Genomic DNA, 14707 nt, shown 5'->3' on the forward strand with positions numbered 1-14707 from the left:
CCATTCTAGATGCCCTTCAGACTATTCATGATTCATAGGAAGAGGTCAAAATATCAACATTAACAGGAGTTTGGAAGAAGCTGATTCCAAACCTTATGGGCGACTATGAGGGGCTCAACCCTTTAGTGGAAGAAGTAACTGCAGATGTGGTGGAAACAGCAAGAGAACTAGAATTAGAAGTGGAGACTGAAGATGCGATTGAATTGCTGTAACCTCATGATAAAACTTTAACAGATGAGGAGTTGCTTCTTAGGAATGAGCAAAGACAGCGGTTTCTTGAGATGGAATCTACTGGTGAAGGTGCTGTGAACACTGTTGAAGTGACAACAAAGGATTTAGAATATTACATAAATTTAATTGATAAAGCCACAGCAGAGTTTGAGAGCACTGATTCCAATTCTTCTTTCTACCCATTCGTAGAAAGAAGTTCTACGGTGGGTAAAATGCTATCAGATGGCATCATGTGCTACAGAGAAATCATTTGTGAAAGGAAGAGTCAATTGATGTGGCAAACTCCACTGCTGTCTTATCTTAAGGAATTGTCACAGCTGCCCCACAACAGCAGCTACCACCTTGATCAGTCAGCAGCCATCAACGTGGAGGAAGGCCCTCCACCAGCAAAAAGATTATGCCTCACTGAAGGCTCAGATGATGGCTAGCAGTAAAGTAATTTTAGATTCAGGTATATACATTGTTTTTTGGACAAAATGCTATTGCACACTAAATAGACTACAGTGTAGCATAAACATAACTTTTATGTGTACAGGGAAACCAAGAACTTGGTGTGATACTTTTGATAGTCACTCTGTCGTGGTGGTCTGGAACCAAACCTGCGATGTTTCCGAGGTATGCCTGTGTAAAAGAACTGTTTCCAGACATCAGGCAACAGGCTGCTCTAGACTGATCTACGGATGGGTCAGGTGGATGGAAAATAAAAAGCAACTGAAGAAAATGGATGGTGTGTCTGATGCAAGGAAGGGACATTGAAAGTGAAATTATGTAAAAAGCAAATAAAGTTCCTTATCAATATAGATAAAGATGCTGACTCTGAAAAAATGGAAGCTGATGGCAGGTATCCTCTGAAAATGCTCAGCATTCGTGAGTACTACACAAGCTAATTAAAATGGCAAGAAAGATCAAAAAACATATAACAAGAACAGCAAATATTCTGATGTGAGAAGTGATCCAGTTTTTGACTCGGAGGAGCGCCTTGAAGGCACGGTTTCTCTGGGCCTCTTGCAGGTCTTGCTTTTGCTTTGCAACATGCGACCGCACCTTGGCCAGGTAGCGCACGTGACCTTCTCCGTGGGGGTCGCCCCCGCCCTGCTGGAACCGCTGTGCATCAAAGAAGAGGTCGTTGCTGAGGTAGGCGCCCTGGTGCTCCCTCTCCAGCCCCTCGACCACGGCCATCAGCCCGGCCAGCTGCTCCCCCCGCTCGTCGCCGGACGCCCGGTTGTTGAAGGCGCAGTACCTCTGCCCGCACTCCCGGACCAGGCCCCTCAGCCTCAGGTTGTCTGTGTTGGCTACGTAGTCATGCAAGGATCCGTCCGCTAAGTCCTCCTTGTGGGTGAACAGGATGACCATGTGTCTCAGGGCTCTCGCCCCAAAGACCTCCTTCACCCTGGTCACGGCCACCACGTCCTGCTCTGTGAAGCGCCCCAGCTGGGTCACCAGCAGCAGCACGTGAGGCCCCGGGGCCGAGAGCAGGTAGCAGTCCCCGATGTTCTCGTACACCTCCTGGTCCTGGGCCCTCGCCTCAAAGATGGGGGGCGTGTCCACCACCAGGATGCTCCTCCCGTTCCACGTGCCCGTGGCCCCCTGACACTTCCTGGTCACCGACTGGGCCCCCAGCCTGGACTCAAACACTGGCTGGCCGAGGATGCTGTTCCCGGTGGCGCTTTTCCCGCAGCCTGTTTTGCCCGCCAGGACGATCCTCAGTGGGGACGAGGCTGCAGACCGCGTATGTTCTGTTCCGCCTAATAAAAAAAAAAAGAGTTTTCCGTGTTTTACTAAGTCAGTGGTTTAAAAAAATTTTTATTTTATCTTGGAGTTTAGTTGATTAACAATGTGTTAGCTTCAGGTGTTCAGCAAAACGATTACGTTGTACATATACATGTATCTATTCTTTTTCAAACTCTTTTCTCGTTTAGGTCATTTCAGAATATTGAGCAGAGTTCCCTGTGCTATACAGTAGGTCCTTGTTGGTAAAGTTAGTGATTCTTAAGATTTTTAGGTCACGGACCTTTCATGGTATCTCATGAAAGCTATGGACCTCTCTCCCCGCCAAATAGTGATACTTAAATACAAATGTTTGCATACAACTTTAGGCGGCTATTGAATGGCAGGAAGCCCACACTGGGAGGCCGAACTTGCACCCATAGCCAAGAGTAAGAACTGCTACACTATGACGGATGCTCCGAGGACTTCATCAGGACCAGGGAAAACACAGCTTTTCAGAAAGAAAAGTGGTCCCTGTGCTTTTCCAGGGATGGTGCTTAGGCCAGTTTCATGCTAAATAAATGTGAGATTAGACAGAGGCGGAGGATGAGAAGTCACAAATGAGAAACTATTATCACCTCTTTTTCACCCACCAATTAATGCCCAGGCACACAGACTGCTAATCACATTCATCTGAACCTTGGGGGCAAAGGAAGTCTCAGATGTCAGAGCTCCAGTGACCTCCCACTGAGGACCAGCTGAAGGTCCCTGAGTTTCTGCTTTTTGGGTGGGGAGTCGGAAGTGAGCCTACAGAAGGCTTGTCGTTAAAGTCAAGGACGGAGTCTGACAGATGACCCTGGATCGGTGGCTGAAGAAGAGATGATAAGACCATCATGTATAAGAAATACATGTGTTGGAAAGATCGCCAATTTGGCTGATAGAATTACAGGAAATTAGAACAAAAGTGGTGTTGTCGAGGGTGACACTGCATCAAGAGCTAAAATCTTCAAGGGATGAAGAGAGTGAGAATCCAAGGATTTCTAGAGCTCTTATGAGCTCAAATAAATTCATTTTAGGCTCCTAGAATCTGTTATTGTTATTCCTTTTATTCTGTGTTGGTTCTTCTTTTCCTCTTTTTTTAGCAAACACGATTACTAAATCTCTATGGGGAAATTTTCCTCTTTTCAGTTGAGTGCAGGCAGGGAAGGATATCGTTTTCACAATTCGTTTCCAAGTCCCCTGACTTCTGACTTGAAGTTTCATTTCCTCATTTCCCATACATCACGGCACAGGGGAGAGCTTCACACTCGGGTGTGTGTGGGTGTGATGATGGTAGGGAAGATAAAGAACATGATAGCTGCCTTTTTCTTCTGCAGTTGAAAATAACTGGGTTTCTTTTCTGTCACTGTGTTTGAGGTGAGGGAGAGGAGGAGAGAAAACAGTGACTCTTCCCTGATGCCTAGAGCTCTTGAGAATTTGGAGGCTTTCTTACCTTCAGCCATAGTCCCGTATCTGCTCCTCTGAAGCCCTTCCATTCTCTTCTGGAATAAAAAAAGGAAAGGAATAAAAAGCAAGTGTCCATATGGGACTTGGTAAGGCCTGAGAACACCTCTAATTCAGACAGCCAAGAATAATTATCCTTAGATGAGGCATTTCCATTGCTAATTTTCTAACTTATATTTTACTTTCCAATATCCATTTATAACCTTAAGCAACCCAGGTGATGCTAGGTTATGTTAACACAATGAACCCTTGCTTTTTCCTCATCCTATAGGAAAGCAAGAAATGTTTGAAAACAAATCAGTTGATTATCTCCCCTCTACTTGAAAAGACATGAAATAAAGAAACTCTTCTTCTATGGAATGAGAAGCAGGACTTTTTATTGTTTTATTATTATTATTATTATTATTGGAATCAAAGTAAGCAAACTTGCTAGACTAGAGAATAAAAATTGCCTTGCTGTAAATGACATCGGTTTGTTTGAAGTACTGGCCATTTCCAGTCCCAGAAACTCTTTGTATCAGATGGATATCCCAGTAGCAAAGAGGAAAGTACAATGTACCTTCCAATGGGAGTGTGGAATTGGGGGATCCACGGCTCCTTTGAGGATGGACATGAGAGGACGAAGGGAAAGAGGGCGGAGCACGGCCACCATCCTCCCTCCCCTCTGAGCAGCTGGTGGAGAGAAGCTGGTGCCATGACTGAGGGACAGAGTCAACATTCAGGACAAATTCAAGATAAGTTCATTTCCTGCTCAGTTTTAAACCAAATGTCTTTCCTTGTGGGTCTCCCAATACCCACTTAAAAAAAATTCCAGTAGATATGACCAGAAACTGGCAAAACTATGGGGATAAATGTTTCATTCAGATGAGGCATAATATTGTGTCATCCTTCTTGGTGCTAGAAAAGGTAAGCATGCATTAGAAAAGGCAAGCATGCAATATGCCACTATAATTAAGATGATCTCTGAGACTGTATTTTATTTATTCAGTTTTAAAGATTATGCAGTTATGAAACAAACATTTTAAGGGGAGAAATACACAGAGTAATGAAACAAATGCCCACTATTTGCAATGAACAGATCTAAGTATTTTGGCATTTTTACTGCTGCTGTTCGGTTTGATTGAAAAAGTTAAATCATAACACATATAGTTCCATTTCTTTATTTTTTGACTCCCCCCAACCGGTCTCATTCTCCCTCTTCCCTTCAGAGGCAACCAATATTCTGAGATACAAATGTATGTACAGGTAATATATAGTACTTTTTGGTATTTTAATCTTTTATGTCAGTGACATTATTTATGTAGCACTTTATCCAACTCTTTATTAACAAACATTTGGTGTGCCAAAATACGTGCTTGCTACTACAAACAATGCTGCAGAAGAATCCCCCCCCCCACGTCTCCTTGTGCACATGGACGATTCCTCTGGGATATATAGTTTCCACCTGACAAGATACTGCCAAATATGACTCCAAGAAGCTTGTGCTGAGTCATACTGGCAGCAGCCACGGGTGAGAAACCCCCAAATCTTCACTTACGCTTGGTGATATTAGATTTTTAATTTTTGGTCACCCTGATGGGCATATATTAGGATGTCTTTAACTGGTTTAAAGGTGCATTTTATTGATTAACATTGAATTCAAAACGGTTTTCATAGTTTATTTGCTATTCAGGTTGATTCTGTTATTTCTACCTTTTTCACATTTTTCTATCCACTCAGTAGGGAAGAATAGAAATGGCCGTCACTAGGGAAACCATCCCTTTTCACATTATTAGAATTTATTAAGGCAACTTCCTTCCTTCCTTTCCTTTTCCTTCTGCACCACTTTCCTTACCTTAAGCCCAGAGAAGAGCATTTTCCTCACCACATTCTCCCACATGCTGTCCTTGCCTCTGGTAAATAATACTCCAGCTTTTGCTAAAACTGCTCAAATTCTCTGACATCTTTTCTACTTCAGATGACAGTTTCTATATATTGGAATCAATATATCGATGTGGTAAAGACGATGACGACAGTGGTGACAATGTTGATGATGAACTTCACCATGGTAATAATCCTCTGTGCAGCCATTTGTAATTTTCAAGTTTCTTTCATGTCCATTCTTTTAATTGTTCTCCTAAATTCCCTATGATGTGATCAAGATAGGTATTAAAATTTCTATTAAAATATTAGGAAACTGAGCCTCAACTGACCTGCCCATGATCACACAACTGCCATGGAGCTAAGACCAAAAAATGGCTCATTTTGCCTGTGTATTCTCCTAGATTTATCAGGGTGGAAAAGAGATTATAAAGTCAGTGAACCTCTTGGAACACCACATACCATGCTGCCATCCATGGTCAGGACATAAACTGAGGCAGACAGGCTGGAAGCTTACCCTAAAACTAACAAAGAGAACTGTATTGCAAAATCTTGAGTGCACGTTTTCAAAAAAAAAAAAAAAAAAGATTATTCAAAGATAAAATTGCAGGGGGCAGAAGTTGCTCGGAATGGAAGTATTTCAGTTTAAAGCAATCTGGTGTTTTCCCATGACTTGATGATCAGTGTGACCCAAATGGAGCTCTGTGGCTGTCATAAAAGCCAATCAAAGTTCAGGTTACATTAGCAGAGGCGCGCACGGTCCTCCTGAACTGTCTTCTGAGTGGGTCAGGCTGCCGGGGGAGACACATCCCACCGAGGAGTAGATTGTTTTGGACAGATATTAACAAATAACAAAGTGTGCAGAGGCTAGCCAGAAAGGATATTGATGGAGATGCTAAAATGAGTCCTAGAATATTAAAAGGACAGAATCAAGCCTAGGAAAAGATCGGGAAGCATCCTAAACCGGAAGAAATGAGACACGTGTCAATCACCATAGTAGACAGAAGTGGGAGAATCAGGAGTGGAGGCAGATTTCTTCTCCACAAGTAAAACCCTTTTAATCTTCCCCCAGGCGGGATCAGGAATCATGAGAGAGTCGCGGGCAGTATGCGAGCAGAGAGTATAAGAGTATGTGACAGGAACAGCAGGAGGATCTAGCTTAGGTAGGAGGCTGGAGCAAATGAGCCTAATGTACCTCCTGATTTTTACATTATACGAACCTGATTTTATCTTGACGGTACCTTACTTTATCAAACCCTTGGAAAGCAGGCTCTCTCACGCTGTTTTAGGAAAGATAAAAATATTTTCTGTCTGCCTTATTCATATTCTCCTTCGCCCATCTGCCCCCTCCCTCTGTTTCCTGGTATCACTTGTTTCAGAGTTTAGCATTGTGATTTCATAACGCGGCTCTCACAGGAGGTTTAGCAGACAAAGGGATGGTTCCTGTACACACTGGAATCTGTCTGCCATAGGGTCGAGTTCGACATCGTGTCGTAGGAAAAGTGTGGGGTATTTGGGGGCGAATGGGCTGGTTTTCAGAAGATCAGTAGGACAATTTCACTGAGAGGTTTCGTTTGGAGCACGTGGCTCAGTGAGGGTGGGAACATAATGATCCCCTACTTGTCCTGTGGAGCCCTAGGAATAGATTCCCGGTACCCAGGCCTCTCGGGGGCATGGTGCTTGTCAGGGATTGGGGGGGGGCTGGTACGGGGGAGGTTAAGAGCTAAAACTGAGACGTACGCCCCTCCTAGTTGGGGCACCTGGTGAGTTTCAGTTTTCTCATCTGTCAAATGGGATGAGAATCTTAGTGAAGCTTTATGAAACCCCGTGAAGCTTATGAAAGTCAGAAGAGCTAAGAAGTTGGCAACTAGACGGAAAAGGCCTCCGCGCTGTGGAAAGCGATGGGCCGTGAACGCGGGGTGAGCGGTTCCCGAAGCCGCTTCCCTCCCGCTAGGAATCCGCGGTTGCCCATAACGCTCACCATCGGCGCCCCGTTTCACTGATGGGAGAGCCCAGAAGTCTGGTAACCGGTGTCAGATCCCACGAGGAATCAGTAGCCCTAACTCAACCGCGGGCTCCAGGACCCCCCCCCCCCCCACCCCGGGTCTCCACCCAGGACGCTGGGACCCCCGCCGGGTTCCCCTTACCAGGCGCGGCGCTGCGGCCTGGGTGCCGGCGGGTCGGCGCGAGCGCGCGGCCGAAGGTTCCAGGGCACGGCTGCAGGGCAAGAAGGAAAATGGGGCTAACGGAGTGCGCCCCCTGTCCCCGCAGCTGGGGACACCCCCTCCGGATGGGGCGAACCTGCTGCCGCGGAAACCGGAGAGCCGCGAGTTCGGAGCGTGGTGCCCCCCTAATGGGATGCTTCCTGTCGGAGCCCGCGAGCGCCCCGCCCCCTGCCGCTTCCTCTTTAAGACGTGTGGAAAGAAGTGATGTCTGGAGCGTGAAAGAGAAGAACACGGGCCCCAATCCCCCCTGTTCCCCCGTTGCTAAAGGCCCCTGTTGCCTCCGCGGGCGTGCGGTGCTCTCCGGCCACCATTCCCGGAAGATCACCGTTTCATCTCTCTTGTTGAGTCCCAGTACCTCTCACTCTAACGCAGACCCCGCTGATCTGAGTCTCCCTGTGAAAGCACCTACAAAGAGATCTACCGAGAAAAGTAGTTATTTTCTTTGGCGCAAGAAAGAATCACTGGCTTTTCAGGAAGGAGGACTTCTCTACCTTCGTGAAAAGCTGGAGCCCAGATGTGGAACAGGTTAGAATGGAGCCTTCCTCCTTTCCAGAAACTCCCCAGGGCTGGGAGTCAGAGAGTGACTACCCTTGTCTTTCGTTTCTTGGGGTTGGGTGTCTCTTCTTGGGTGTGTGTGTGTGTGTGATTTTTGAGGAGTGGTAAGCAGTTCTCTTCAGCGTATCCATGAGCTATTTCGCTAGCATGTGGAAGAATAGATCTTAGGTGTTTTCAGATGTAGTAAATCAGGGGATATACACGATTTAACACTATTTCCAAAGTAAAAAGGAGTGCCTAAAATTAGTGGTATAAAGAGTGAAAGGAAATATAAAATAAACAAGAATTGGGCCAAGAATGAGATTGAATGTAAGGTATAAAAATAATTAAGACACCAAATAATAATTAAAACAAAACACTACATCATTTTGGAAGACAACTACTTAAAAAAAAAAAAAGAGGTAAAAGACAAATTTAGAAAAAAATCTCAAAATATTTTATTGCTGGAATAAACAAGCGCAAATCCAGTTGTATCAGAAAAGGCAAACATTGCCACTATCAGATGAAGGTTCCCAGGGCACCAAGAAAAAAAAAAGACCTAACACCATACACAAAAATAAACTCAAAATGGATCAGAGACCTAAATATAAGACTGGACACTATAAAACTCTTAGAGGAAAACACAGGCAGAACACTCTTTGGCATAAATCGCAGCAAGATAGTTTTTGACCCACCTCTTAGAGTAATGAAAATAAAAACAAAAATAAACAAATGGGGCCTAATTAAACTTAAAAGCTTTTGCGCAGCAAAGGAACCCATAAACAAAACGAAAAGACAACTCTCAGAATGGGAGAAAATATTTGCAAACGAAGCCACCGACAAGGGATTAATCTCCAAAATACACAAACAGCTCCTGCAGCTCAGTACCAAAAAAACAAACAACCCAATCAAAAAATGGGTGGAAGACCTAAGTGGACGTTTCTCCAAAGAAGACATACAGATGGCTAATAAACACATGAAAAGATGCTCAACGTCACTAATTATTAGAGAAATGCAAATCAAAACTACAATGAGGTATCACCTCACACTGGTCAGAGTGGCCATCATCAAAAAATCTACAAACAATAAATGCTGGAGAGGGTGTGGAGAAAAGGGAACCCTCTTGCACTGTTGGTGGGAATGTAAATTGATACAGCCACTATGGAGAACAGTATGGAGGTTCCGCAAAAAACTAAAAATAGAACTACCATATGACCCAGCAATCCCACTACTGGGCATGTACCCGGAGAAAACCATAATTCAAAAAGATAAAATGCATGCACCCCAATATTCATTGCAGCACTATTTACAATAGCCAGGACATGGAAGCAACCTGAATGTCCATAGACAGAGGAATATGGGTAAAGAAGATATGGTACATATATACAATGTAATATTACTCAGCCATAAAAAGGAACAAAATAGTGCCATTTGCAGAGATGTGGATAGACCTAGAGACTGTCATACAGAGTGAAGTAAGTCAGAAAGAGAAAAAAGCAAATATCGTATAATATCGCTTATATGTGGAATCTAGACAAATGGTACAGATGAACTTATTTGCAAAGCAGAAATAGAGACACAGGTGTAGACACCAAACATATGGATACCAAGGGGGGACGGGGGTGTGTGGGATGAACTGGGAGATTGGGATTGACATATATACACTACTATGTATAAAATAGATAACTAATAAGAACCTACTGCATAACACAGGGAACTCTACTCAATGTTCTGTGGTGACCTAAATGGGAAGGAAATCTACAAAAAGAGGGGATATATGTATACGTATAACTGATTCACTTTGCTGTAGAGCAGAAACTAACACAACATTGTAAAGCAACTACACTCCGATAAAAATTTTTAAAACTAAATTAAAAAAAAGCTTCAAAAAAAAAAATGAGTCTTGGGTCATAGCCTAGCTCTGGCTTCCCCAAGGACTTACAGGAATTCCTCTTCTAGGGAATTCAATCCATTGGGTATTCTCTGGAAACAGTAGTAGCATCTGCCCAGCCAGGCAGTTGAATATTGAATATTGTACAAGAATATTGAATATTGTACAATACTGAATATTGTACAAGACTATGTAAGAGGGTATGCATTGTTTGAAATCTTCTGCTTGAAAAACTCATCATGGCCAAAAACAACTCTCGTAAGTAAGCCAAATATGAACCTCTTTAGGTAAAATGACAGCAGATCCATGCAGCAGGGCATGGAAATATGAAAGAAACTTCATCAGTACATGATCAAGGAATTTTTAAGCTTGAAGAGATAAAAGAAAAGGTGAGAGGAGATGTATGTGTTTGATATGAATATATATATATATTCACTTAGACAGTTTTTGAGAAATTTTGGTATTTTGACTCTGTATCCGGTTAAGGAAACTCTTCCTATAGGACAGTAAGGAAAAATAAGTTCCAATTCTGATTTGCCACGTTTTACCCTTAGAAAATCACTTGACTCTCAGTAGATTACTTTCCTCTTCAAATAAAAGGCTGTAAATTATCTGTCATCCACACTGCGCAGAGCTGCTCCCTATTTCACAACTTCAGTGGCCTCTGCCATACTTTCCCAGATACCCTCTTACCGAAGATAGGCAGGAGGGGCAGTGGGCCTGGCCGTGAGGGCTGCCTGGTGTCCCACACCCTCGGTCTGAATCACAGCCCCACCCCCTGCCAGCCGTATAACCCTGGGAAGCTGCTTAACCTAAGTGCTAAACCTCTTCTGCACAAATGGGATCAATAATGTAGCGCTGTCCTCATAGGGCTGCTGGGAGGATAAGATGAGACCATCTCTTCTTCCCTCCCTCTTGCCTTCCTCTTCCTCTCCTCTCTCTTAAACCTGCTGCCTAATAAGATACCTGGTTAACCCTCCATCCTTGTCCCCTAACATCTTCTACCTGGTGAATCATGTTCCCTCTAGTATACAGTTGGATTCCCTCTACATCCCCTTCTGTGGCGATCAGAGGAGGTTTATTCATTTTACCTTGGGGACGGAGGTGCAGGTTAGTCAAAGAACTCAGTATCTCACAGCAGGTCAGGGGCAGAGATCTAGGTCAAATGCCAGTCCCAGGGCTCTTTGCTGTTTCATCCCAGCATCGAGAAACCTCTGGGGCTTCTCTCTGTTCAGTGTTGAGATAGCCCATCCCCCTTACTACCCAGAGCTCATACCTGGGGGCAAACACGCGTTGGGAGGCGTGTTCTTACCATAGGCGTTTTCTTCATCTCTTGCTGTCTTCTGTCCTCTCATGATTAACTGAAAGAGTCCCAAACACCATTTGGAACTCTTTCAATCATTCATTCATCAAATAAGTATAACTCCCTCCAATGTGTCAGGCAAAGTCCAAAATGCTGGTGACACCACAGTGAAAAAGTCATAGTTCCTGCCCTCTCCGAGCATCAGAATTTAGGGAAGACAGTGGAAGAGCCTGGTCTGGGGTCGGGACGATACTGTGAGAACACTTGGTGAGCTTGTGCTGTCTTTTCAGGGCCTCGAAATGCACAGAGCGGAGGGGAGAGGACAACACTTATTCTATGTCAGTGAGTAAGCTTTAGATATTAATTTTTCCAGGTAATTTTATGTTAGTGACATAAGCGGTAGGAAATAAGTTTTCCCTGGAGATTCAGCAGCTGGGGGTGGGGTGGGGGGCTTTGGAAAACCCTGAGAACAAGAAAGTTTGCTCACTGACTTAGGACCTACCTTAAGGTTGTTGGCTTGGGAAACAAACAAGAAGAAAATTGGAATTTCGTTTTTGGAAATCGGAAAACAGACGGTATTTCCCAAACTGGTCTGGAGAGCTCCTGTTCTCAGAGAACCGCATGACTTGGCTCGTCCTAATATGTCTACATATGGTGAGACAGGGGTGCTCCCCCCCGGCTCTTTATGTTCTTGCCTCAAACCTGAGGCTTCTCAAGGTAAAGTGATCTTACCCACTCAAACATTATTTAATACAATTAAACATTCTGTGGTCAAGTTTGCCTGATCACAGGAGCGCCTGAACACGAGAGCACAGTCTCTCCTCCGTCTACTCCAGCCTCATTTCCACCTAATCCCCTCCCCAGTCAGCCCCTCCACAGACAGCAGATTTCAGGGCCTTTTCCAACCCACCTCGTGCGTTCATTCCTAGGACCATTCATCCCACCACACATTTCTGCCTGAGTCCTGTCCTGTGCTTCAACGTCCATTTCAAATTCTACCTCTTCATGTCGCCCACCTGGTTCCTACAAGTAACTGTGTTCTCCCCCTACTGGCACCAACAACAAAGCAAAAGCAAAGGGAGAGGTTGGCTGAATAACCTGTCTCTGGCCAAAGGACTCAGATGGCAGGTTTGCCTAGAACTCAAACCAAAGCTGTCGGTGTTTCTGCAGTAACTCTCCTGCCGCTGCCCCCGGTTACACCCCGCCCAAAGCTTTCTGTAAAGTTTACCCCAGGGGTAAATCACATAATGTGATTCGTTATTTTGTGTCTAGAAATCAACAAACTCCCATAATTGACACCAAAGCAGAAATGAAGAAAGAGCCGCAAGGTTCAGAGCCAAGAAGAAAAATTTAGCTAAAGCAAGATGTCCTCGTCAAAGCTGGAAAGGAGGAAGTGAGTTACAGGGAATCCACAGAACTCTCGAGTAGGTGACTGGACTTTCCATATAGTTTGAAATGGGGGTTAAAATCATTTAAAATAATTTTCAGGAAGGAGGTGAGCTCCCACTGCAATCTGGGACGACAAATTGTTCTTAGTTATTGAACTACGTAAAACATGTAGAATCCTGTATTCGGAACACTCTGAAAATTCAAAGTTCATGTAGTTCAGTGCCTCTCAGACTTGCTGTTTTTCAGAATTACTTGAGTGTTCCTTAAAAATGTCCATTCTGGGGGGACCATGCTCAGAAATTCCGATTTACGAACCTGATGTATCTGATGTAATCAGTCCACAAATCAGAGTTTGGAAACGAGCTATTTATTCAGACCCCTTCACTGTACAGATGATGAAATTGAGGTGTCCCTGCAGCTGGCGTGGGAGAGACCTGAATTAGGGAGCAGACATGTAAGGGGTCATGCAGGGAGAGGGGTTGAAGACCTAGTTCTGGACCTCTTAAATTCCTTGAGGGTCCCCTCCTGTGGACAGAGGGGAGAGGGAGAATCTGGGGGGTGAATTCTGATGGTATCCTGACTCACCACATTGTAACTTGCTCTGAAGTTAGACTGCTTTGGGGGCCACAGAAATATCTTCTGCCTGTGCTGAAAATGCCATTTGGGCAATGTTGAATGCCTTTTAAAATGTATTTTATTCCTAGATGTGGTTCCAGCACACACTTCTCTTACTGTATGGAGGGAGTGTGGAAGGAGACAGGAATGTGTGTCCTCCAGACTGGAGAAGAGGCTCATAAACCTTCTTTTGAACTTCCTCTACTGGAAACTTGTGACATCTTTACAGATCTGGACGCCCCATCTTAATGGCTCCGGCTCTTACTTACCCGCATGGTGCCTGCTGGAACCCAGGTGCTCAGACAGTAAATGCTCTCAGAGCCATGTTCCTTCTGCTTGGTCGCAGCTCCTGTCCCCTGCCGGGGCTCGCCTTTCCTGGTGACAGACTCTGACAGGTGATCTGAGAAAGCCCTGATCTCTGCTTTCCCTTCGGTTGTGAGTGCGGCAGGCTGTTTTCTCCCAGTGTGCACAGAGGAAGTCTCAGGCCTTTGAGACTCAGAGCTCTGGAAAGCGCAGAGGGAGGGTTAGGTGGTGGTGCCGACTTAAAGAGACAGGAACATTCATTGTGGGCTTAAAGCATTTCCCTTACAAAACCTCCCTCTTGTTGTGACTCAAGTGGTGTGTGTCTCCAACAGGGCCCCTCGATACCAAATATCTTGTCATACCTGAAGAAGGGAAGGGTGTTGTAGGACGCGAGGCCTGACTCTCCTTCTAGAACTGTTTAGTGATCTAATCTTCAATGACTTTTTACCCTGTAGCATTTTTTCCCCATATCAAATAAGTCCAGAGAGCCTCCTGCCCCAGAACAAAGAACATGGTAGCTTTTCTCAACAGCTGTCCATTGACTGGATACCCATGTGGCCAGTGCTCCTCTGGGGTCCAGTCTGTCAGAAAAATCCAGAAGCAGAGTTTTATCTGAGAAAGGAAGTCTCAGCTACTGAAGGACTTGAAGCCAGCCGGTATGTTGAGGATGGATACCTTTACACAATTCCTAAATTAGCCTTACGAGGAGGCTTAGTCTGGTCATCTGTGTTGGTATCAGCAATTCTAGTTATTCTGTCTTCTCTCAAGAGGGCCGTGAGAGTGAGGTCAGCAAAAGAGCCAATGGTGTGGTGAACAGGCTACAAAAGGACTGGCCCTAGGACTGGTCAGGTCACCAACCTAACTCAAGCTTTCTGGAGTTGACTGTCCCTGTGTGTGGGAAGGAGGGCTGTCCTGAGCCCTATTCTACTGACTGGGGCCTGCTTTTTCATCTCTTTCTTTCCAGCCCATTTTTTCAGGTAGGAAAGAGACCCAACTTCCACTATTTTCCATTCTTTATTTCAGGTACAGAATCTCTCGAGTGACTGACGCTCCCATTGTTTCCATTCAGCATCGTTGAAGCCAGGAGTCTCTCATTCTCCCACTAGATCAGCAGGGCCAGGACTAGTGTGAGGCAAGTTTGGTGTC

The 14707-nt window shown here is 44.8% G+C and overlaps 1 protein-coding gene across 4 annotated transcripts; it reads right to left on the reverse strand.

Moving 5' to 3' along the window:
* Nucleotides 1–442: 442 nt before the first annotated feature.
* LOC137768616 (GTPase IMAP family member 5-like) lies at nt 443–13727 on the reverse strand. Of its 4 annotated transcripts, none has more exons than XM_068550160.1 (3): nt 13528–13727; nt 3431–3479; nt 443–1976 (listed from the first exon to the last, which is right to left on the reverse strand). In XM_068550160.1, exons 1-3 carry the CDS (start codon nt 13531–13533, stop codon nt 1090–1092), a joined length of 942 nt encoding a protein of 313 aa, XP_068406261.1. In that variant the 5' UTR covers nt 13534–13727; the 3' UTR covers nt 443–1089. The 4 variants fall into 4 exon arrangements, with proteins under 4 accessions (XP_068406261.1, XP_068406264.1, XP_068406263.1 ...); XM_068550163.1 differs by lacking the exon at nt 13528–13727 and adding an exon at nt 7449–7475 and having other exon boundaries at nt 3431–3476; XM_068550162.1 differs by lacking the exon at nt 13528–13727 and adding an exon at nt 7283–7331.
* Between the last annotated feature and the right edge of the window lie 980 nt (nt 13728–14707).

Source organism: Eschrichtius robustus, chromosome 8 (assembly GCF_028021215.1).
Source record: "Eschrichtius robustus isolate mEscRob2 chromosome 8, mEscRob2.pri, whole genome shotgun sequence".
NCBI lineage: Eukaryota > Metazoa > Chordata > Mammalia > Artiodactyla > Eschrichtiidae > Eschrichtius > Eschrichtius robustus.